At 43.3% G+C, this 23,192-nt stretch overlaps 1 protein-coding gene across 1 annotated transcript in view; it reads right to left on the bottom strand.

The window, feature by feature from the left end:
* Positions 1 to 9,932, bottom strand: part of SH3RF3 (SH3 domain containing ring finger 3) — a gene marked incomplete at its 3' end in the record, with an annotated part of 251,390 nt that extends 241,458 nt beyond the window's left edge. The window contains exon 1 of the mRNA XM_080346431.1: positions 9,522 to 9,932. Coding sequence (XP_080202557.1) covers positions 9,522 to 9,917 — 396 coding nt within the window. The 5' untranslated portion in view covers positions 9,918 to 9,932. The remainder of the gene's footprint in view (positions 1 to 9,521) is intronic.
* Between the last annotated feature and the right edge of the window lie 13,260 nt (positions 9,933 to 23,192).

Below are 23,192 nucleotides of genomic sequence, written 5' to 3'. Positions count from 1 at the left end.
CTGGATATCCACCCCTCCTCCTTCACATGACAAGCACAAACCTGTATTTTTGGGGTTCCAGAGGAGGCTGCGTATGTGCACACCCATCATCCTGGAGCAGGCACATTCTATCAACTAGGGGTGACAGCAGGCACATGTCCAGACATGCGGCAGGACCAGCCACTGTGCCATGACACATGACATGCATGCACATCACGTGGTGACAATACTACACGATTTATTGAATTGGATATGGACTCAAGAAGAATGCATGGAATGGGCTTTTCTGTCAACAAACTATATATTCAGGGAGATATAGATATTAAACACACATACACATACATATACTTGTGTGTTTTATTTACAGATAAATGAATGTTAACTGACGTCAGTCAAAATACAATCAAAACAAAATCTTCATTCTACTTTACTGAGTTAAAATAATTACAAATTCATAAATTATTACTGTCATTTGAAATGAAAATGTATTGATTTGCTTATAGGGATGACAACATAGCAAATCTGATACAAGCTGCAATAAAAGCATTTCAAAACACATAAGGAGGCAGCCAATAAAAAGGCAGCCTGTTAAAAGCTGTTTCAAAATGAAATTAGAAATTCAAGAGTAAATTCATAAAATCGTGTCTTTTTATAGTAACTCACAGAGGAGTTTTTGATTGGAATTAGCCTGAAATTAATCTGCAAATAAACATGTTCAATAATATTTACTGAAATGATCATTTAGTAAAGTAAATATGATAGTGCCTGTAATTTGCTGACTTCTTGGCTGTCACTCAGAATGCAATCAGGCAGCATCACACCAGACACAGCAGTGTCCCTTTCTTTTTGGTTAAGACCATAATGTCTTTACCCACAGTCCATCCACGACTGCACAATCAAAATTTAAGATCTCTCACTCCACCTATCTTGCACCCAAACCTACTTTAATGATACATCGACTGCAGCAATTAATGAACTTTTGTCCAGAAGGGGAAAGACTTCAACAGCTTAATGAGACAGTAATACATATTAAAATCAATATTATTCAGATGATGTGTCTATTCTGGTTCTCCCTCTGAAAATAACTGAGACTGTAGGAGAAATGATCATTAACATTTTGATAACAATCTTGCCAGCCTTCTGTTAAAATATTTTCTCTTTAAACTGTGACTGGGATTTGTTATCTCATGCAAGCAGACCGTTCTAAAATTAGTAATGGCCGATTCAGATTGGTTTGGATCAGATCTTTTAAAAACTTGGAAAAAAAAATTATGCTAACTTGCCTGAATAATCAGACTCTCATGCCTGTTGCTGTAGCAGCAAAGACACTCTAAGCATCGACCAAGCAGTGACTTCTTCTCATAAACACCATTTTTGTTCACAGAACGGCACTCCTTAACCATATACAGCATTAGTTTCAGTTGTCTGATAAATCATATTCCAGCTGACAGCCAACACAAGGGAAAAATTCCTCACTACCACAAATCCTTAAGGTATCTTCAAAATGAAATGTGGCTGAATGCCACAGAGCAGGAAAGCGCTTTGCACCTTCGTCCCATCTTCTTCCAGAGCAGAGGAAAATTTCTCAGCATCCCCAAGTCAAGTTATGTTATGTGATCACCATGGTGAAAGAAAACAGTCCCATCACTCTCTTTTTTTAATCAGCGAATCTCACAGCCTTCTCTCCTCTGGCACCCAGTGCTGCAAGCCAGGCTGCTCAGCCTTCCAGCTTCCAAAATGGGACAAGATAGAGACCTGCTGCAGAAACAGCTTCACAGCATTAATGATGGCATGTGTCCTTCAGAAACCCCCGCCCTTGGGTCAACCACACGCAAACAGAACAGTTGCACCAAAAATCCCAACCATTCTGACAACAGGATGAGAAGCCAAATTTCGGCAGGGGCCAGCCCCTGCTTTGAAAGTGCCAGAAACCAGTTCTGAGACAAACTCTACCGTGGCTTTCGCTATTTAACCCCTTGATAGCTGGCCTACAAATGCAGAGGAGTGAGCCTGGTGCCAGACACCAGCCCTTCCCAGTGACTCCCAGCAGAGATGGGGAGCAGCCCCACCAGCTCCTTACGGTAGATGTTACGCTGTTCATCATCTGACCCCATCTAACAGCGACCGGTGTGCAGCAAGTTCTGTGGAGCTGATGGAAGTTATGCTTAAAAGACTGGGCAGAAAGTGCTCTCAATTCCAGATGTTTTACATTTTTCTCTCTACTTTTGAAAACAAAATGTCTTTTTAATACCAAAAGTAATATTCCTTCCTTCTGTCCTTCCCCTGAACTGAGAGGCATCTCATGTACATGTACTGTTAAATTAATGCTTATTCTTTTTAACTAAATAAAAACGCTCACATTACATGCAAGGACAATTAGATTAAATTATTGGGCACACACTGTGGGGTTTTTTTTAAGTTATTAAAATAATTTTAAGGGTTTTCAGCAATGCTCTAGCAACACTAGTAAAACTTCCCGCAAAGACGAGGTAACAAGTTTAACATTGTTGCTGAGGAAGACAGTAATGGAGCCAAGCAAGTAAAAGTAGCACATCAGCAACCCCCCCAACACCTCGAACTGTCAGGAAAAGGCACATCTCAAGCTGCCAGAGGAATCCAAACTCGTTGAAGAAAGAGAAACTGGGGCTGGTAAATGGGCTCACATGGATGAGGCACTAGGAATAATTTTTTTCTAGCTTTTTTCACACCTTTTGTTTGTTTACTTGCTTGTGGTTTTGGTTAGTTGGTTGGTTTGGGTTTTGTGGGTTTTTTTTAATTAGTTTGTTTTTCTTTCTTTTGCATAATTGTCAAAGTACCAGTCTGCTCCATGCAAGAGGCTTCTGTAATCAGAAGCAGTTTGTTTTGATGCAAGACTAGGGATAAATAGGTAGCTTTCTGCTGGCACTGTATTTCTCCATTGCTCCCTCCCCAGCTGCAGAAGCACAGCTGCTGTGGGAGCTGGGGCAAGGCGAAGGTCATGCAGCCTTCTCAAATCCCATAGTTTATCTTTGTCCAGGCTCTCATGTCCTATTAGAACTAATCTTGGGTTCTTCCCATGACAGCTTACCCTAGATTGGGAAAACCTGTTGCAAAATATCAGATTTTAACAAGACCACATTGAAAATGTTTGCAAAAATTCAGCTCAATATGTGATGAGTGAGCACTGGAAAGCTGAAACCGTGTGCATCCCAGACGGTTTTAGTCCGCAGAAGTCACCAAGTCCCTGAAAAGCGAATGAAATTAGTGGACTAGAGGTCAGCAATTACAATGTTGCAATGCTTAAAGACATTAATCACAATGAAATATTAGTTGTAGCTGACATTTTGCAGTTTAAGGAAAGGCTTTTAAGGAAGAGCAGACTTCAAAAGCAGCATTCCGTAGTTACAGATATTACAGGTGGATTACTGAAGTGCAAGAGGGAATTATAGTTTTTAGCTGAAATTTAAGCAGTACTTCTTAACAGAGACAGCATTAAATGTTGAACAAAATAGTGAAATTAGAGGCAAAATTCTAAATGCAACAGTTCAAAACTCAAGAAGTACCCAGACACACTTTTCAAGTTGAAACAGTAATGGGATTATTAACCTAAAATTATGAGACAGCAAACAAAAATAACTCTAGACTATAAGAAAAGACCTTCCCAGAGCATAAAATCTTATATGACATACATAAAATATTGTTGTAGCATTTTATGTGGCAGCTTATTTACTGTATGGACACAGCTTTGTCTAGAAAGAGCAGTATGGCATTTGCAGCCTCCCTCCGACCTGCAAGAAGAGGCACACAGCATCAGCAGCCACTGACTTCAGCCGGTCTGACCTGTTGGGCACTTGGCCAGCACCAGGAGTCTGCCTGAACATGAACTGATAAGATTAGAAACAGGGAATACAGTGTAACGTTACAGCACGTACATCGCGCTCGTTGCTGCATCCCTGCACCGATGTTGCCTGCAAACAAACGTGCAGCATCTCTGCCAAACCCCATTCAACAGCAGAAAATAACTGTCGCAGCTCCAGTGTACTCAATCGGCGCTTTTTAATCTCCCAGGATCCCAGCCTCTCTAGTAACAACTCTGTGTTTGTAGGGCAGCTTCTCTCTGAATATCGTGAAGCACATGGGGGTGAGTGAGTGCTACTGGGGCAGGTTTTCAGCTGGGAAATGTGAAGATCTGTAAGTTCATACAGCTCAACAGAGGTAAAAATGGCCACATCCTGCACAGGACCATGCTCTCCATGCCTTTTCAGCCTTAAAAACACAATGGTGTTGTCTCCCCAAACAGCAGAGGTTTAGGAGAGGTGGGCAAAAATTGACAGAATTAAAATGCACACAGGATCTCAGGTCTAAGAGTCTTGAAAGTCTCTCCATTTTCTCCTAGAGTAATCAGCTATCAAATACCAAACACTGTCACACACTCAGCATTACTAACGTTTGTCATGAATCGTTCAGAGGGATGACACATTTGACAGCAAGAAGAGTCCCACAGAGGCACACCACACTGCCACAAACCCATAGGGAGGATCAGGAGCCAGTGGCACAAAGTCTTCTCCATGGACCCATGAATGTTCTGGGTGTGACTGAGTCACTGCTGGCCATCCCAGTCCAGAAAGAAAAGCCCAGTGTCAACACTGGCACCCGTTGGTCACGTCAGGCTCATCATGCATTTTTCTAGCACGCAAGTAAAAATTAACAGCACCATCCAAAGATGGGTGAAAATACTCTGTTTTTGGAAAACATAGTGGACATAAAGATGGCAGTGCAAATGATGGGTTTTCTGAATGTATAAGAGCTCGGCGAATCCTCTCTCCTGTGCTCGCTCACTCCTGTGAGAACAGCTTTAATTGCTAGGCTGTTATATTCTCCTGGCTATATTTTTTGCAATACCCTTTAGCATGATTGTTCATCTCCTGCTTTGAAACACATATTTTAGGCACCTGCCAGAAGAAAAAGAATCCTCAAGATCAGAGACTTTCTCATGTAGAATATCAGTCCTATTTGGATGGCTTTATGACAAAGTTCAAGAACTGGCCAGCCATGGGTCTACACATACTCTGCACTGCTGACAAAAGGCACTCCTATCTGTACAAATCTGGTCATTAAAAAGCCAAGTTGAAGAGTCCCCTCTGCCCAAGAAAATGTGTGTCCCACACACAAGCCACTGCTGCTTACATCGGATATAAACGCATGTAAACATCAGACTCCATCCGCTTCCTCTTATGTAACCCAGGGTGGAATCTTCACCTGATAGACAATGTATCCAACAAAGAAATGCAGCTGTGGAAAATTACTGCAATGTCTCCTCCACATCGAATCCACTGTAACCTCAAAAACTTACAGATAGTGCAGGATGAGGCAGGACTCTCATAAAAAATAATGATTCAATGTGTCTTTTGGAGAATTTCTACAAACACAGCAACTGAAAAACCCAGCTAGCAAACTGGCACTGCTCCCTCTGCTTGCAGAACTCCTGTGAAGCCAAGGGCAGCAACCTCTCCCCTGGGCTACCAAATTGCAGCCTTCCACCTGAAACAGTGAAATAGCTCTGCAAGGCTGATACGTGGGAGAAGCACCCAGTGCAACACAGGAGAGTGCAGCCCATCTGTCACTTCACTCAGGCATGGCGACACATCATTTTCCCCACACACACATCTTACCCTCTGCCATTACCTATACCCCGGTCTGGTAAAGCACCTATCCATCACTTGGGCTGTAGTGTCTCTTCCAGGAAAACTAAGAGACACGTTTTGTTTTTCTAGGTTGTTTCTTTTTCATGCAAATGTTGTTGTTCTCAGTTTGTATTGAAAGCAAGGAAGCAATAAACTCCGCACCTGGAGTGGGAGATGCCTGGTTTAGGAGGAAATTACTAAAGACTTGCATACATTTAACTGGCTATTTGATCTTGAGAACTCCTGAAAAAAAATTGTAAGTGATAAACTGCAATAATAGTTTAAAAAAACTTAAATAAATCAATCAAAAATCCCCACCACTCAGTAAAGAAGGCAGATTTACCATAATGCCTCCACAATCTAAGGGAGCCATTTACTTTGACAGAACCTGAATTCCCCAAGTGATTTGACAGTGGTAATGGAAACAGAGGAGCCAATAAATTATAACCTTGTGTGTAATGCACCTACCATTATAAACCACTCTTAGGCTCCTGCTTTACCCCCCAGGGGGGCCACTCTAACAGTTGCTGGATTTCTTTTCTTCATTCTTCCAGTGTGCTCTTTCAGCTGCCAGACCCTTCCATATTGTCTAATAGCATACTATGCATTTACATAGCATCTTTAATGTGAACATCCCAAATATGCTTCGCCAAACAGACTGCTGAGTTTTTTTAAAGGCTGAAATAGAAGCATTGGGAGACAAACTGGCTTACCAGAGGTCAAGTACCACTATATCAATAGCATCCCAAACATTTTTCAAGCATATATTAGTAGGTGAACACCACTTCCAGATTTCTCATGCTGTGTATGTATACCACATACTTTAAAACACCTACAGTATTTTGGAAGTGCTTCCGAAGAATGGTCTTAGACAGCCTGTGGAATGGCCCCAGTGCCAGTCTGTCCCCAGCCCCTCCCACACTGGGTTTCAGCACTCTGGATAGACCAGGTCTGTGATAAATTATGGCCAAAAAAGGACGAAAGACCAGATAAAGAAATACAAACTCCTCAGAGTTTTGCCCAAGTGATAAACAACATCCATTGATTTTAGAAAATAACTTCTATGCAAAGCAGACTTCCTCCAAGTATAAGGTATAGAAGCAAAACACAGGCCTAATAGGAACATGGAAGCTAGCCCTGCTCTGTCTTCTAAGGTTAATTGAAATTCTCAGAGAAACAGATCCCTGATGTGATTCTAACATATCGGTCCGAGGATCTGGGCAAGGCTGAAGTCTGATAGAAGTGACCTTGGCTGCCTGCCATTACGTTTCACCATCAGCAGTTTCCTTCCTAACCAAAAAAGCCCAAAATGGTATGTCCCATTTTACATACTGCACTACCTAAAATGAAAGGTATTAATTAGTAAAATAGCGTAATTTGCATTTAAGCCCCAGGCAGCAAATCTACAGCAATTTCTGAAATAAAATTTTTTTAAAATATAAAAATAAAGAATCACTTCTGCTCTCTCCAAAGGATCTAAACTGTCAAAGACCAATGTAAAACTGAAAAAGATTATAACAATTCTGCTCTTCAGTATCTGCCTCAAAAAGCCTAATTCTAGGGTGTTTTGTATCATCTATTGTTTAGTACTGAGAGAGGTGCTGTACCCTTTTCTCCAGGATAGCTCAGCAATCAGCTGTATCAGCAGCTCCAAGGAGGATTATTCTCCCCTGCTGCTTTTTTTAAAAGCAGATTAGTTCAGACTTTCTTTCACTGTAATGAACCTTGTAAGGATCAAGCACATTGCATTGATTTCCAGGATAAAATCATGTGGTCAGTCAAAAGGCCAAGCAAACAGTTTCACAGACCCTCTCTGCCCCAGGAGACCCACAGCCCCAGAATCACCCATTAGCCCCAGCAAGGGCAAAACAAAACGCGGTTGTTAACCATAAAAGTCAAAATGTGATTCTCAGGCCATGTGTAACTTTGCTTTCTATCAAATACAGATGGGTAACAACCCACACAAAAACCGGCAACAGAACTGAAGATGCTCACCAAGGTGCTTTTCAATCAAAGCCAGAAAATGATGGAATGCAATGTGTTTTTATTTTCCATATGATAGCTGCAATAATGGCTAGGGAAGTAACTTCTTAAAAAGCTGTAAATCCATGGAAAAATAATGAAAAAACAACTTCTCCAAAAATTTGCAATAACATACACATTTACTCTCAAGTAACTTTCCCCATTAAGAATTTCCTTACATGCACACCCCCCTGTAACATCCAAGCTTGACTAGGATTTAAAGATAAGAAAACCAGAGACTGTCTTCTTGCTGGATGGTCACAAAAGGTTGGTCAGAGTGCAAGAGCCTCCCTCTGCAACACGAACTCTGCAGGCGTAACAAGCCTTCCACGCAGACCCTACCTCCCATAAGAGAAGTCCAACTGGGACACCAAATCAGACCGTGAGGATACAATGTTTTAAACAACCTAATGAATGCAGACTTCTTTTTTTTTGTAATGCTGAAACTGAAGATGACAGGAGTCGTCTAGCTATCACAAAGCTGCAACCCGAAGTTTAGTTGAAAAACAAATAAGCAAAAAAGCAGAGGGCAATATCCTGTTCCCTTTTTTCTTCTTTAAATTTGACTAATCATTATTAAATACCTGAAGATCACTGTGGTCTACAACTTAGTAATAAAAGATCTACCTTCCAGAAATATTGCTAAGCATATTTCACTTCAGACTCCAAAATTGAATTTTATGGAACAATGTATGGCATTTGCCATCATTTCCTGTAGGCAAAACTTCAAAACGCCAGTACAGGTCTATTCATTTTTCTCAGGGGGGAAAAAAGAAAAAAGGCAATGAATTAATTGAAACATTTACTATAGCAGTACAACTTCACAGGGAATCTCTGCATTGACCTTTCCAAATCAAAAGCCTTTACACTAAACTACAGCTCAAGCAGATTTCAGGAATGATCAAAGACAATTAAATATATCTGTTATATATATCACGTGAGAAATAGGATGAAATTCACAATCTTCAGAGTGTCTTCATTCCAAAGTTTCCTAAAGAGTTCCTATAGCAAATTTTATCATATCAAATTCTACAATTATACAGAACACTGGGAGGAACTGTTCTTGTCCCCTCTGAGTTAATGAAACCCTTGCCATTGATTTTAAAGGGAGCAAGATCGGGTACTCGTTTGCAGTTTTAAAATTCATAAATGCACATGTTGCAGCACACTCCTTCAATGAATCACACACCTTATACATAAAACCAAAACTACGCTCCTTTGGGAAGGTCAGCTTCAGCTTCAAACCCCACTCAACCCTGGCTGTCAGCAGGACTCTGCGTGGCTGTAACCGCACAGGCAGCGTCCCGGGAGCGGAAAACTCGGCGCTGAGATGAAAGCGCCGGGTACTGGACCGGCCGAGTATCTCTAGGGACGTATCCTCGCAGGCAGCAGGAGAGCAGGAGCCAGCTCCTGCCTGCACCCGACAGTCACCTGGCAGAGGCCAGCACGCCGAATAAAAGCGCTTTCGAGGCACTTTGTGTTTCTTAAACGCCGGGAGCCACGTCCAGCTCTGCTACACCGGGGGCTGTCCCGGGCCCCGTCGGGGCAGGAGCTGCCGGACAGTCGGTACCAACCACCGCGGGGGTTCCCGGAGCGGCCCCGGTCCCTCGGGCCACCCGGAATAGTTTTAGGACATCCCGGCCGAGCCTCCCCAAGCCTACCATCTTTACATCAGGGGGGCAACCGCAACCTCCGGCCTCAAGAGCGCGGAGGGGCCGACGCCTTGATGTCTCGCCGGGGAACAGCCTCCACCGCCCTGCGGGACGTCCCGCCGGCAAACCGGGACCGTCCGGCGCCCTGCGGTGACACGCACACGCTCGCCCGCGCTCCCCAGCCCGCCCCCGGCCCGGCACCCACCTTTCCCAGCAGGGCGCTGCGGCTGGCGGCCGCCAGCTCCCGTAGGCTGGCGGCGGCCGAAGCGGCGGCTGCGGCGACGGCGCTGGGGGCGGCGGCGGGATGGGGGTACGCGGGGGCCGCGGCGCTGGGGCTGCCGCTGGCGCCCCCGGCGGCGCGGGGCCGCTGTCGGATGCCGTCCAGGAGTCGGACGAGGAGGATGTTTGCGGGCAGCTCGTCCACGCCGCAGCCCACCAGGATGCGGCACTCGGGGCAGCGCAGCTCGTGGCGGGAGCTGACGATGCTCTCCAGGCAGCGGCGGCAGAAGGTGTGCTGGCACGGCAGCACCTTGGCCGTGGTGTCCAGCCGCTCCAGGCACACGGAGCACTCCAGCAGGTCCAGCAACGACGACTCGTCCATCGCCGCCGCCGCCGGCTCCCGCTCCGCTGCCGCTCCGCCGCCGCTCCGCCACCCCCTCGCCTCCGCCTCCGCCTCCGCCCCGCCGCCGCCTCCGCCTCCCCTCCGCGGGGCAGCGCAGGGCTCCGACGCCCCTAGGGCCGCCAAGGCCGGCGGCAGGGGGGGGGCGACGGCGGGGCGGCGGGGGCCATCGAGGCGGCGGAGGTGCGCGGGGAGGCGGCGGCGAGGCTGTCCCCGGTGGCGGGCCGCGGTGACCTCGGGGGCTGCCTGGGCGGTGCTGCCCACCGCCGTGCGATTCAGTGGCGATGCCAGCGGCGCGGAGCGGAGCGGTGCCGGAGGAGGACAACTGCCTGCCCGCGCCTCCCTCCACCGCCCGGCACGGCTTGGCAAGGCGCGGCTCAGCAGCTGCGGCGGGGCCCGGCGCGGCCCGGGGAGCTGCCCGCCGCGCCTCCGCGCGGGGCGGGGAGCGACGGGGAGCCCCGGGGGGGCGCCCGCGGCACGGCGGCCGCCCCGCGGGCGGTCCCCGCCCGCCCCGCCGCTGCTCCATGGCTCCCTGTAACCCGACCCAGCAGGGCTCGCCGCCTGCCTTCCTCCGCCGCGCTCCCTTCTCCTCCTCCTCCTGGGGGAGGCTGCCGGACGGGCCGTGCGGCTGCACGCAGCCGGGAGCAGGCGGAGGAGACCCCCCTCGGGAAAGCCGAGGACACCCGGTTGGGGGCGTCGAGGAGCCCCTGCAGCCCAGGCCTGACCGGGAGCCCCAAGGGGAGCGGGGTCACGGTGGCGGACGGCTAGGAAGGAGTCCCAGGGCACAAGCTGCCTCTAGGGGAGCAGCGCCTGCCCCGCGGGTCGGGAGCGGGGCTGGGGTTCGCGCCGCCGCCCGGCCCCACCATCCCTGGCGGCGCGGCGCCCCCTGGCGGGCGCGACTAGGCGCAGCGCGGGGTCCTCATCCATCACCCGCCCCCGCCGGGTGCTTCAGCGCGTCCTCAAATAATCGTGCTTTAGTCGTTATTGTATCGTACCCAAGCTCTGCGGGGACTGGAAAGGTGAAAATAAGAGCGAGCCTCTTCTCCCTGCCGGGTGTCCTGTGCCGGGTGCTGTCCGTCTCCACCCGGTACCCGCGTCTGGATGCAGCAGCTGGACTGTGTCCGAGATCCCATGTGAGTCGGTGTTGAGGCACAGCTGGAAGCAGGGAGACCGTGGCGTTTTGGAGTTACGGATCCAGGGTGTATACTAGTCACGGGAGATTTTAAAAAATAAGATGCAGCCACTTGCACATATGGAATATGAACAGAACTTCCTCTAAGAGAAACTGCAGAAGCCCCGTTCTTCAAATTCTTCAGATTTTAATTCAGATTCTTTTGGAAAATTCCCTTTTTGGCTAACTTTTGACTATTAGTACAATGAAAGAGCCTACTTAAGGCAGAAGCTACAATTCAAATACATCATAATTTTGCCAAAGAGAATTTCCATTTATGGTCCTGTCCCTAATCCAAGCTTTCTTCTGTACCTGTGCCGTAACAGAGGACTTTTGGATTTTGGGATTGCAATCCAACCACTTGCAGAAGCCTTCCTTTTCCTTTCTCAAGTCACGCTTTTTAAGTTGACTTTTTGTGAGAGTTGTGTCAGGAAGGCTGCACAAAATATTTTTTGTCAGCTTTATGAGTCTCCGGTCAACTTCTGATATGTACAGCGAGATGACAGTGTTGTGACAAGGGTAATCTAGACACTGTATAGTGAAATTTACTAAATTTCAGTGTGCAAAAAGCCATGAATCTCTTGTAGGTCTTGTGTTACTCCAGAAGAGAAGGCGTAAGCACAAAGGTAAAGAAAAGCTCCTGATGCAGAGCTTCATTGTTGCTGAGTAATGTCCAGTAATCTAACCTGTGTCCTTGCAGAAAGAAATTCCAAACTCGACAAAATAATACTGATGCCTGGAGAAATGCAAAATACAGTATTAAGGACTTGGGCTTTCTCTGGAGTAAAACTGTTAATTTAAGTAAAAGGAGTAGTGCAGAACCTTTGAGGATAAAAGGCATTGCTTCAGCAGGAGAAGGAAACACTGGAAAACCTGAAATGAAATGAATAATCATTTCAGCACTTCAGGTTGCTTCCCTCAAATGTAAAAAATTAAATATCACTGTTAAAACATTAAAGCCGAAAGTGCTCTGTTACACACCAGTGTAAATCCGGAGTGCCTCCAGTGACTAGAACAGTGCTTTTCAACCATCCTTCCTTCTGGTCTCTCCAGGCCTTGCAGCCAAATCAACCTGTCACCACGTCTCCCAGAGCTGCCCAGTTATATAGCCCTAAACCAGGAAAAACACTGGAAAAACAGCATCTGAAGATGATGCAAGGGACCCTTGACATTGGGACAGTTTAAAAAGACACAAATCTGCAAACCAATAGAAGAAATTGCTGACATACTTAAAATTAGAATCTTGCTGTAATTCACCTCCAAAGCATCCTCTTGAACATGAGCTGGACACCATCATGGAGAAGGAGAAGTTAAAACTGAAGCAAAGTTACAGCAGACCCCTGTGAAGGGCAGGAGGTGAGGGAGCTGTCAAACCACCTCAGAGGTCATGTGGGAGGATGAAGGAAATGGGAAACCTAAGAAGAAAACGAGAACAAAAAAGAGGTGAGGAAAAAGGGAGGCAAGGATTTGAAGAGGGAAAGCTTTATACAGAAATTACACAAGGGACTAGAGACAAGTAAAAGCACACTTCTATGAAAAGGAGGGAGAGACTTGTGAGTTGGGCTCCAACTAGAAGAAACACCTCCTTAGTGTTTGAATAGCCTTTGATGTCAAAAGAAACATTTTCATGCTTAAAAGTTTAGTGTATGTTTGTCTTCTTCCCTGTACATGGACCTAAGTGAGAGCCAGGCCAGGCCTGAAGGAAATTAAAGAAAAAGAAATTCATCACACATGCTTTCTCTTCTTGCCAGAGAGACCATGGGAAATATTACATTAAATATTAAGAAATTAAATACTGAGCCTTTTAAGTTTGGAAATAGGAAAAAGATGAAATGCTCAGAAGCCTGAGATAAAACACACAGAAAGGAATGGAAAGAGATACAGAAGATGCAACAGGTTTCAGTTTACTTTGAAGAAATGTGGATTTTATTAATTTCCATCTCAGCTGCCAAATCATCTAGCTTCAGATTATAAGTGCAAAGTGATTATTTGTGAACTAATTAAGTAATGTGATTAACACGGTTCTTAAGCAGAGGTGCATTTTTACACATAGGGATTGAGCAGCACATTTTGCCACATGTCCCTTGGTAAGTGTGTTTGAAGAGACAGCTGATAAGCAACTCCTGTTTCAGGCTGTGGAAATGACTTCACTCCCATGGTGGATGAAACAAATCCTTCTTGATGCATTAACTTTGAAGAGTACCTGGAGACAGAAAGAGACTCAAAACGCAAAATACTGTTGCAGGAGAGTGGAGTGAAATTGAAGCATTCCAAGACTGAATTTGTAGTTGTCCTTAAATTATAATAAGGTACTAGGTATTGCTTAGTGTCTCAAATAGATAGATAGATAGATAGATAGATAGATAGATAGATAGAGAGATAGATAGATAAAACCGAAACACAAACCTGTTCTGCTTTCCTGGTTCTTTTCCTTGCATCATCTTTCTTCCTGTTAAATTCAGAACGGGACAGACTGACAGTTTTTACTGACTGTGGCTGTATCTATGTTGGCTTAGAAGGCATTTTCTGGGGACAGTATCTGGACATTGCACCTTCAGCTTTGCCTTCGTATATTTGCATTCTGCTCTTGAAAATGGCTAACTCCTTTCCAGTCTTCTACCAAATGGAATGTGATTATATAGAAATTATTCGCAATCCTTGCTTGTATTCTTGCTCTGCTTGTAAGTGTCTACAGCACAATAGCTATTTAGTTTGCACAGCTAGGGAACGTTTGCCTACTACATAACAACGAGCAGCTTTTATTTGTATGATTCCTCCCAAACCTGGAAAGCATTATAAGAATGGTAGGCATTATTATTTTAGAATGAATCAATGTAATTAAACTTATGGTGGAATGCACAGCAGTCCATTTTTACTCTTGCATTTTCTCTGTATGTTTAAATGATCATTCAGTTATGCTTACATTACTTGCTTTATTTACATTTAAAGTCAAAAAATTAAGGCACTCTTGAGCTTCTGAAGTGAATGATATTAATATTAAACAGAGGGAAGGATGGGAGCCTGTCAGCTCTGTTTTGTTTGTTTATTTGTTTTGTTGGACCTAAACAATGTGATAGCTCTAGAAAAAAATGCCCAACTGATTACTGATCATGGTAATACTTCTGCAAAATGGACAAGTTTGATTATGGGATCTTCAGTTTTCTCCTTTAACTGGGGGTGAGATTTTTTGATTGAGATTATCTATCTATCTATCTACACACACATCCTCCTCCTTTGAAGGGACAAGTATCTCCTTACATGCATGCTGGTCTTGTTGGCCACAGGTCAGGAAGATATCTCTAACAGGGTGGTGGAATGGCAGCAGATGTTCAGGTAGGATCTGCAGCTGCTCTGCCTTATCTTCTCCAATAGCCATGGCCAGCTGTTCTGCCCCCTCCCTTGCACCTGGACTGTATAATCGGTGTGTCTTCGTGAAAGTCATCCCTCAAAAAAAAGGGGGGGGGCAAATGATTTTGACTATAAAAATGAAAGATAAATGTTAAAACTCTATAAATGAAGAAGATGACTCTGTTATATTGTGGTTTGGTTTCAATAAACTTGCAAAATGAAAGGGCACTTCTTCTGAGAATACATGGTGTCCATTGCCAATATCATTATCCTTGTCTGTCAAACAACTGCAGTTTTTTGACAAGATTTATCACATACCATAGAGTTTGGGATTTTTTGAAGACGCGGACAAAGGCAAGGCAGGTGTTGCCTGTTGTGCAGCTCTCACTATGCATCTACCCTCCTGGCAAGGCACTGCCCTTCCAGTGTGATTATCCACCATTCCTTTGACATGGCTTTCAAGATGCAGCTTTTACTATAACCTTTTTTTGAAAGGGCTTAAAAATAGCTTCAGACATTTATGAGATTACCTTCTTTGCAGTAAATTCAGCATAAATGATGCAAGGAGCTTTTATTCTGGGTGGAAATGAGCTTGATGGCATCAAAGGCTGAAGAGGAATATTATTCTAGTCCTGAGGAACTTTGTCAGGTTCTGACTATAGTGACATTTGTTAGTTCCTTGCCATCTGTAGGAGTCAGTTACGGTTCCATAAGATGATAAAAAATACATTCGTTTTCCTCTTCTCCCTTTCCCTTTCCCTTTCCCTTTCCCTTTCCCTTTCCCTTTCCCTTTCCCTTTCCTTTTCCCTTTCCCCTTCCCCTTCCCCTTCCCTTCCCTTCTCTTATTTTCTGGTCATGATTAAACTGTCTTCACTCGGCCACACAGATTTTTTCTTAAAAATTGAGTGGTACTTCTGTTAGTGATTAATTCATTTACCACATTTATCAAAATATTTTTTCCAGTTCGTTGATATCTTCCCACTAATTCACATGTAAATTTAACAGCATCTTTGAGGATAACTGATAAAGACTTTTCTTGTGGGACTTACTAAAACTGTGTATACACCACAGCAGCAGGGAGAACACAGCTTAGCTGGCAAAGCTGGACTTCATCCTCTCACAGCAAAGTCACCTTGCTAGTAGACCCAGATATGGCATCGTACTTATTCCTCCTTCATTATTTTTTTGTTACAACCCTGAGAAGGCAAACTGTTTCATCACTGTCCTACCACTAAAGAAATGCCCACCCAGTTGTTTTAAAGAAATGTGTTGCAGGGAAGGAGATACTTCCATGATTAATATATATGTTTCTAATTGAAAGTCTTTTTAAGAGTTTAAAATTAGCTGTTTAATCTCATTGTGTTGCAGTTGTTTTTAAAGGCCCAGTTGTCAGTAAACTTACACTTGACATCTGGATTTCTCATATTTATGGCTTTCATAGAGACTGGACTGTGTTCAGTTGGGGATGCTTAGTATTTCCAATTTTAGTCAGGGTTACCCAATTACTCAGAGCAGTCAGCCAAGAAAACTGATTTGCCTGGAACCATGTTTTTTTCTGGAGGTCCATCTTGTGCATATCTTCCCAGTGCTGTATAGGCACAGGAGTTGTGTTTATGCCCCCGAGGAAGCAGCGATGGCTGGTTCTCACCTCTCCAAGGGAAATTTCCAGGTCTCTTCTTTCCCACAGGGCTGAGCACTGCCATTCTGAACCATCATGTTATCAGTGTTTCCCTCAAACTTTAACCAGCACACACAGCCAGCAGAAACTGTTGTTGTACCCTAAATTAATTCATGCATGATCAAGTTAACAAGCCATCTGCAGCTAAAACTTGAAAAAATACTATACACTGTAAAGTTATTAATTTCTGTATAATGCTTTTGACTTAATAAATGTTTTTAAAAGGAGAATTAACTTCTCTTTTTTTGCATGTGGTTCAGAAATAACTTTGACTTTTATTTGTAAAAGTTTGGGAGAATGAGGATTAATTACCATATGTAAGAGAGAGCACGTGTTCTTTCAATCAGCATTGACTTCTTTAAATCGAAGAGGGAAAACAGCAACCAACAATGATGCCAAAATAAATGTTTAATGGAGCGCAAGGTTGTAATTTTCTCTATAACGAAGCGTACCATCTCTAGGAACAAAATAAGTACCATCTCTGCAGACAGGCGTGTACTTAGAAACATAAAGACACAATACGCAGATAAGTCTTCACAGTTTCAAACCACAGACAATAGAGGCAGGGAATAACTCAATAGACTTTATTAATATTCAAACAAGCAGCTGCCAACACTTCATCCCAGAACAAACTGAAGCTCCTTACATAGCTTTTACTACTGTAATAGTTGGGTTCATTGGCAATAGATTGGAAAACATGCAATACTAATGAACCCTCCCTGCTTCTCCTGGCCCACCATTTAATCCTTCCTAAAGTGAAAAACATTTACTATGTATGCAATACCATGCTCCCAAGAGGCTTCAGGTTCAAAAGAGACATTTCGATTTCGTTTCTTAGCAACATACATCCAATAAAAGTGAAACACTATTCAAACTGTAATATGTTTGTGTTGTTTTAATCTATAATGTAGTACTTTGCAAGTGCTAAGGAAGTACACTGCTACAGGATTTTTACAATGTCTCTTATAATTAGATATATGCGTTTTTTTTGTTTTCCCATGCTAGATTACCTGCTGCAGAATATATTTCTGAAGACATTGTAATGTTTTCATGAATAATAAATGAAGAGGTAACTTCTGCTCTAATAAGGGCACACTTACTAGGATTATAGTGTGGTTTGTTACACAGGAAGAGATCTTTTGATGTTTCATTCATAAGCAGCATTTGGATGTCTTGCGAGGACTTGATTTCTATAATAGCATGAGTATCAGCCAGCCTCTAATCTGAGGCTGAAAGGATTTGTACAGCACTTATTTCTTGGAAGGACAGTAGGCATGGGGTAATATTTTCTCCTCGCTGCTCCAATGGCTGACTTGATGTGACCGAAACCATTCCTGTGATTTCTCAAGTTCAGTGTCAAGTCGAGGAAAAGCAGGAGCCAGTCAGGTCTCCAAAGGCACATAGAGAAATATGCCCTACAGAGTAGCTTTCAAAATTTCACTCACCACAGCTATAGCTCTTCCCCTCCGTCATTTAGCATAATTGCTTCTCCAAATGCCTGCAAAGAGGAATGGGAAATATGGTGTTTAGCTTCTTCCTATGCTTTTTCTCCTTCTCCTCTCTATATTTATCTTTAAAATTCAGAAATTACTCATCTCTAGAAAAACTGTAATACTTGTATTTTGTATGTGCCTGGTAATAACAGTTCCAGCACGTGAACGCTATGTTTTCAACAAGCATGTATTAGAAAGGTGGAAATGAGAAAATTCACTGGATAAAGAAGTGCTGTCTTGTTATTTAATGCAGCATGCAAGATAAAAGAAAATAGCATAAATGGTGTCTTGTCTTCCATCAGCTTGGAAATACCCTATTCAAGAAAGGCTGCAGCTTTTCCAGTTGCCATCATGATTCACCTTCCCAAGGTACCTCCTGCCCCAACTTCTTCGTATTGGTCTTACATGTCTTGGTCCTTACATTAGGCACTTCCACAGACCAACTCATATTTTCTAGCAGTGTGAGCTGAAAAAAATCAGTCTGAAATATCCAGAGAAAGCTGTTTTTTTGATGAGATGCCCATAAGTATTTACCACCATAGATATAACTTAGTAATTATTTAACACTGAAGGCAGCTGAGGAAAACAATACCATTCAGAAACACCAGGTGGAACTAGGAGGAGAGGAAAGAAGGGAAAGAAAGAAAAAAACCCCTCTTTATAGTTTGCCAAGCTTGCTGAAGAAATACTTCTTCTAAATGCAGTCTTGGTAGAAAAAGTTTTATTTACTTTTATTTCACTAAATATCAGCTTAACTGGATGCATACAAAATTTAACAGGCTGATTGGATCTTTAAAGAAGAGAAGTAAACAATCTACTCAGAAATAATGAATATGATAACTCAGCCTAATATGATAACCCAGCTTGACACCTTCCTTTGCATGCAGAATTTGGTGGCAAGACATAAACCTTCCTCATACTGTGCTCTAATGACCTGATTTATTTTTTTTTCTTAGAAAAAGCTGAACACTTAGCAGCTCTTGCTGAGGTCAACTGGAAGTCGTGGTCACTGCCTGCCTTTGTAAATGAGGTTATAAAAGTCAACAAGCTCTGTCAAAATAGCAGAGGAAACAAATGACATAGTGAAAGGGCATAGTGTCTCTCAACTAAATAGTTAATCCAGCTGTCTTGAACCATCTCAATGACATGAAAGAAGGAGAGGGTTTTTTACCCTAGTAGAGACCAATGCATTAGGAGTTCCTGTGGATTAAAAGCTACCCCCTAATTTGCACTTAAGCCCAGAATAGGAAACCACCCACAGCTGTAGTGAAATGCTGGCTACAGATTTTGCAGAAGGCAAGGAGCCAGCTGCGCTGAAGTTTAGGAGCAGCCTCCACTTCTTGCCTCATGGAGAGCTGTCAAAGGAGGAGGTGCTTTATGGTGTCAGCTCTAAATCAGCTCTGTCTTCAGTAAACAGCTGGAGTGCACATCCATCTCTATACAGAGAAATTATATTAGGAAGTACTTCAGGTTCTGTGTCTTTAGTTTATTTCTTCTACAGAAAGCACAGTTGCAAGATCCTGAGGTTTGTAGGATTTAGCAAAATGGATGGTAAAATCTTCTACTGCTGTTCATATGCCATGTGCCTATTTTTATAACTTTATATTAGTTTTGATACACATTTAGATGCCACTGTTAAGATTCAAGTGACTCCCTAAGTTGAAATTATGATTTTTTTAACACTGAACAGCCCAGGATACATTTGCAGGGGAGGTTTTATATGACAGTATTTACGCTCACAAAGGCACTGATAGCAAAACTTTAAAAATTTTATTTCTGTTTCATCAGAAATATTTACTGGAGAAATTATGTAAAAATGTATTGCCTGTAGTACAGTAATTAATCAAGCAGTCAGTGCCCAGTATTCAAGGTGATATTCTTACATGTGGTGTTTATATGGAGGCATTCATATTTTCCAGGTAGAGAAGAGTGATCATTCATACTGGGTTTCTTGTGCAAGTATCTCTTCACAAATTGGCATTCACTCTTCATACATTTCTCTGGGATTTACCTTCCTCATGATCATTACAATCAGAGCACTTATTTGCTAGATCACTTATGGAAAGAAAACATAAAAAGGTCTTGAATATAATCAAAGCACATTTTCTTTCATTTGCAGAAATGCTCACTATGTACCAGCTTTGTATTTAGAAAAAAAACTGTGGATGGGTTTTGATAGATTAAGACCTGTTGCTGAATTAGTCAGGCTCAAAGGTATCTCAAGGCCACTTCGAGAACAGAGTCTGCTGTGAGAAAGAGGGGCGTTCCTCAATCACCGGGGTCCTGGCGTGGCATGAATCATCGGACGTATCATCAGTGAGACTCCAGAGCACGGACAGCCCATGATCCTCATTTAACGAATCCATGCTTGGAGCGTGGACGCGTGATTAGAATATAGTTACGTATATAAGGAGACTTGTTTCTGTAATAAATGGCTTAGCGTGATTCACATTGAATCGACTTGTTTTGCTTGGTCCTTATCTCACTCTACAAAAAACCAAAAAAAGGTGTTTCTTTCTAGTGTGTTAATCTTCTCATTTTTATTTCCCATATGAGAACCCGAATTATAACTTATAACTGGAAGGCCAGTTCTTACTGTCTTACCCTTTCTGTAATAATTCACCCATCTACAATGATAATGTGGCCCAGCAGAACAGCATTTATACCTCATTTGTAGAGCATAAATTATATAGTCCAGGGTATTGCACATTAGGTTTTCCACCCCATAATTTAAAACTGAACATAATCAATAAAATTATGGAGTCTACAACTCTGTCCTTCCAGACCATATTTGCACATTGTCGGTACTACTGTGTGTTGTAAAAATCTGCACACAGAGGAAATGCTGGTGCAAGAAGACAATAAATTTGAGAGAAGTTCTTCTTAAACTCAGCAAAATAATGTCATAAACTGTTTTCTCAAAAAAAATTGAGTGGGAACTCCTCTTTACTGGGCTAATGCAGAATGTAGTAGAGATGTTTATAACCAATTATACATTTTGGTCAAAAGTCAGATTGCTATTCAGGAGCAACACCATCACAGGCTTTCTTAGGAAGTCACAAAATGAAAAAGTGGTAAGGCCATGTAATGTGACGTCTGTGACAGTGGGGCTGAGACAGACTTAATCACTTCATGCTGCCTGTTTATGCAAATGAATCAGCCAAGCCCTGTAATATTAACACTGTGGGCCAAACTACTATAAATATTTCTGACAAAACGAGCTGGGAAAAGAGATAAAGCTTTACTGCTTCCTGCTTTTACTTTGACTTCAATATGCTAATAAATGTTAATAATATGCTAAAATGCAGAGCTTGGAATAAAAAGGTGTCCCCTCAGCTCTCTAACAGACAGGAGAAGGACGGTTTCCCATCAAAGACTGTGACTCTTCAAGATGTGCTGCTCAGATATGTGTATATTAAGATGCTGATGATCTCCAGGCATGTGAGGGAAGATGCAAAGGGGCAACCACATCCTTCACCACTGCAGAGTATGGAGGCTGTAGGCAGTGGCTAAAACAGATCTCAGGAGCTACTGTCACAAACCTTTAGAAACACCGATGAAAAGGAGACATTTCAAGCATGCAGCTATTCCAGCCTTGTTTATGCTTATGCAGAAATCAGTACACATCTCTGAAGTGTTGACTGGGCACACTAGTGAGGCATTTTACCTGAAGCAACCACCAGAACATGAAGCCTTAGCTGCAGCGAAGTGTTAAATAACCATCAATACTTTACAAGTGTTTGAAATACAAACCTGTGCTGCCAAGTCCTGTCAGTTTCGGTTGATTCTGGCAAAGGAGCTTCCACCTGTCTTGGGAAAAGAGGTCTAAATATCTGAATTTCTTCCTGCAAGGGAAGAACAAGGTCTAGCACCTACAGGGAGGACTTTGTATGCCAAGTGGGGCTCAGTTTGGGTCTTTCTGTTACCTATTTTCATTTCAGATGTCTGGCAGCTTTAGATCTGAAGGAAGCATCAGTCTCTGCTTCCACAAAAACATAGATTTGTGGTGGGTATTTTAACTATCTTGTGTGGCAAAAATGTAATGGAGAAAAGGTATTAAGAATCAAGTGCCAAGAAAAATAAAAAAGAACAAAGGCCAGCAGCAGTCTAATCTGCTTTTGCTACATCAACAGCTTAAGCAACATTGTCTGCCACTCTTTTGGAGGCTTACCCCCACAAAAACCACTATAAACAGCATACAACCTGTTCCCACAATGGTGAAAAAGAGGATATTTTGCAATGTGTTCTCAGTAACTTGGATAAATGCCCTGCTATGAAGGATATGGTCCATCATTCAGTGTGCTTGTGTACCCCTGCGAGCAGCTGGTACCCTGCCTGGTACTGGCAGAAGCAGATGCCTGGCTCCAGAACAGACTTTTCCCACAACACGCACACAAACACACAGACATTTATGCCTGCTGTTAGTTATTTCTCCATTGTCCTCTTAACTGCGCCCTTAACCCTTCAGGCTACCTGCACATCTTCATGGACCTGTTGGAGAGGGTTCAGATGAGGCCACAAAAATGCTCAGAGGGATGAAAACACTTCTCCTATGAGGACAGGCTGAGTTTGGGTTGTGCAGCCTGGAGAAGTCTCTGGAGAGACCTTATTGTGGCCTTTCAGTACTTTAAAGGGGCCTAAAATAAAGATGGGGACAGACATTTTAGCAGGGCTTGTTGTGATAAGACAAGGGGTAGTGGTTTTAAATTAAAGGAGGGAAGATTCAGGCTAGACACGAGGAAGAAACTTTTTACAATGAGGGTAAGAAAGCACTGGAACAAGTTGCCCAGAGAGGTGGTAGATGCCCCATCCTTGGAGACATTCCAGGCCAGGCTGGATGGGGCTCTGAGCAACCTGATCTAGTTGCAGATGTCCCTGCTCATTGCAGGGGGCTTGGACTAGATGACTTTTGAAGGTCCCTTCCAACCCAAACTATTCTATGATCTACCGTTGCCCTCATCTACCACTGCACCACAAGAGCGTGCTTCAAAAATAACTCACCATAGCTGTCGTGTGGTAACATCTGCTTCATAAGCACCAATCCACAGGCTGATCTGTAGATACGATTCACAAGGAGGTACTGATAGTACGGCACACATTGGCCCTTCCACCTAGGTAGTGCTACAGAGCCGTGTGAAGAGGTTGGTGTACTAATGGTTGAGAGAAAAGCAGATTTTCAATGCTTTTTTCTGTGTTTTCATAGTATCTAATGAAGTGAATGTGAAGATAATAATGCAATAGACCTTCTGAAAAAGACATTATGTATTCACCCAATATACTTTTTAACAGAATGAGCTGCATTCTGCCTCAGAAAATAAGTAGGAGGATTTTGCAGTGGCTTTGTAGGAGACTTGTAAGAGCTGTCTGTCACTTGCTGAAAGGAGCTCTCAGAGATCAGTAACATTTTAGGGTAAACCACCCTGTACAAAAAGAGAAGTGAGTCTTTTTTAAAACTTTGCATGAAAAGGAACTACCATCACAGTGAGAGACTGAAACAGCTTTATTATTTGACTCCTCAAAGCAAAATTTGCCAAGATTTTTAAATGGCAGACAAAAGGAGGGGAGCA

This window comes from Nesoenas mayeri (assembly GCF_963082525.1).
Source record: "Nesoenas mayeri genome assembly, chromosome: 1".
Classification (NCBI taxonomy): Eukaryota; Metazoa; Chordata; class Aves; order Columbiformes; family Columbidae; genus Nesoenas; species Nesoenas mayeri.
This window is presented reverse-complemented; position numbering and strand designations above follow the sequence as displayed.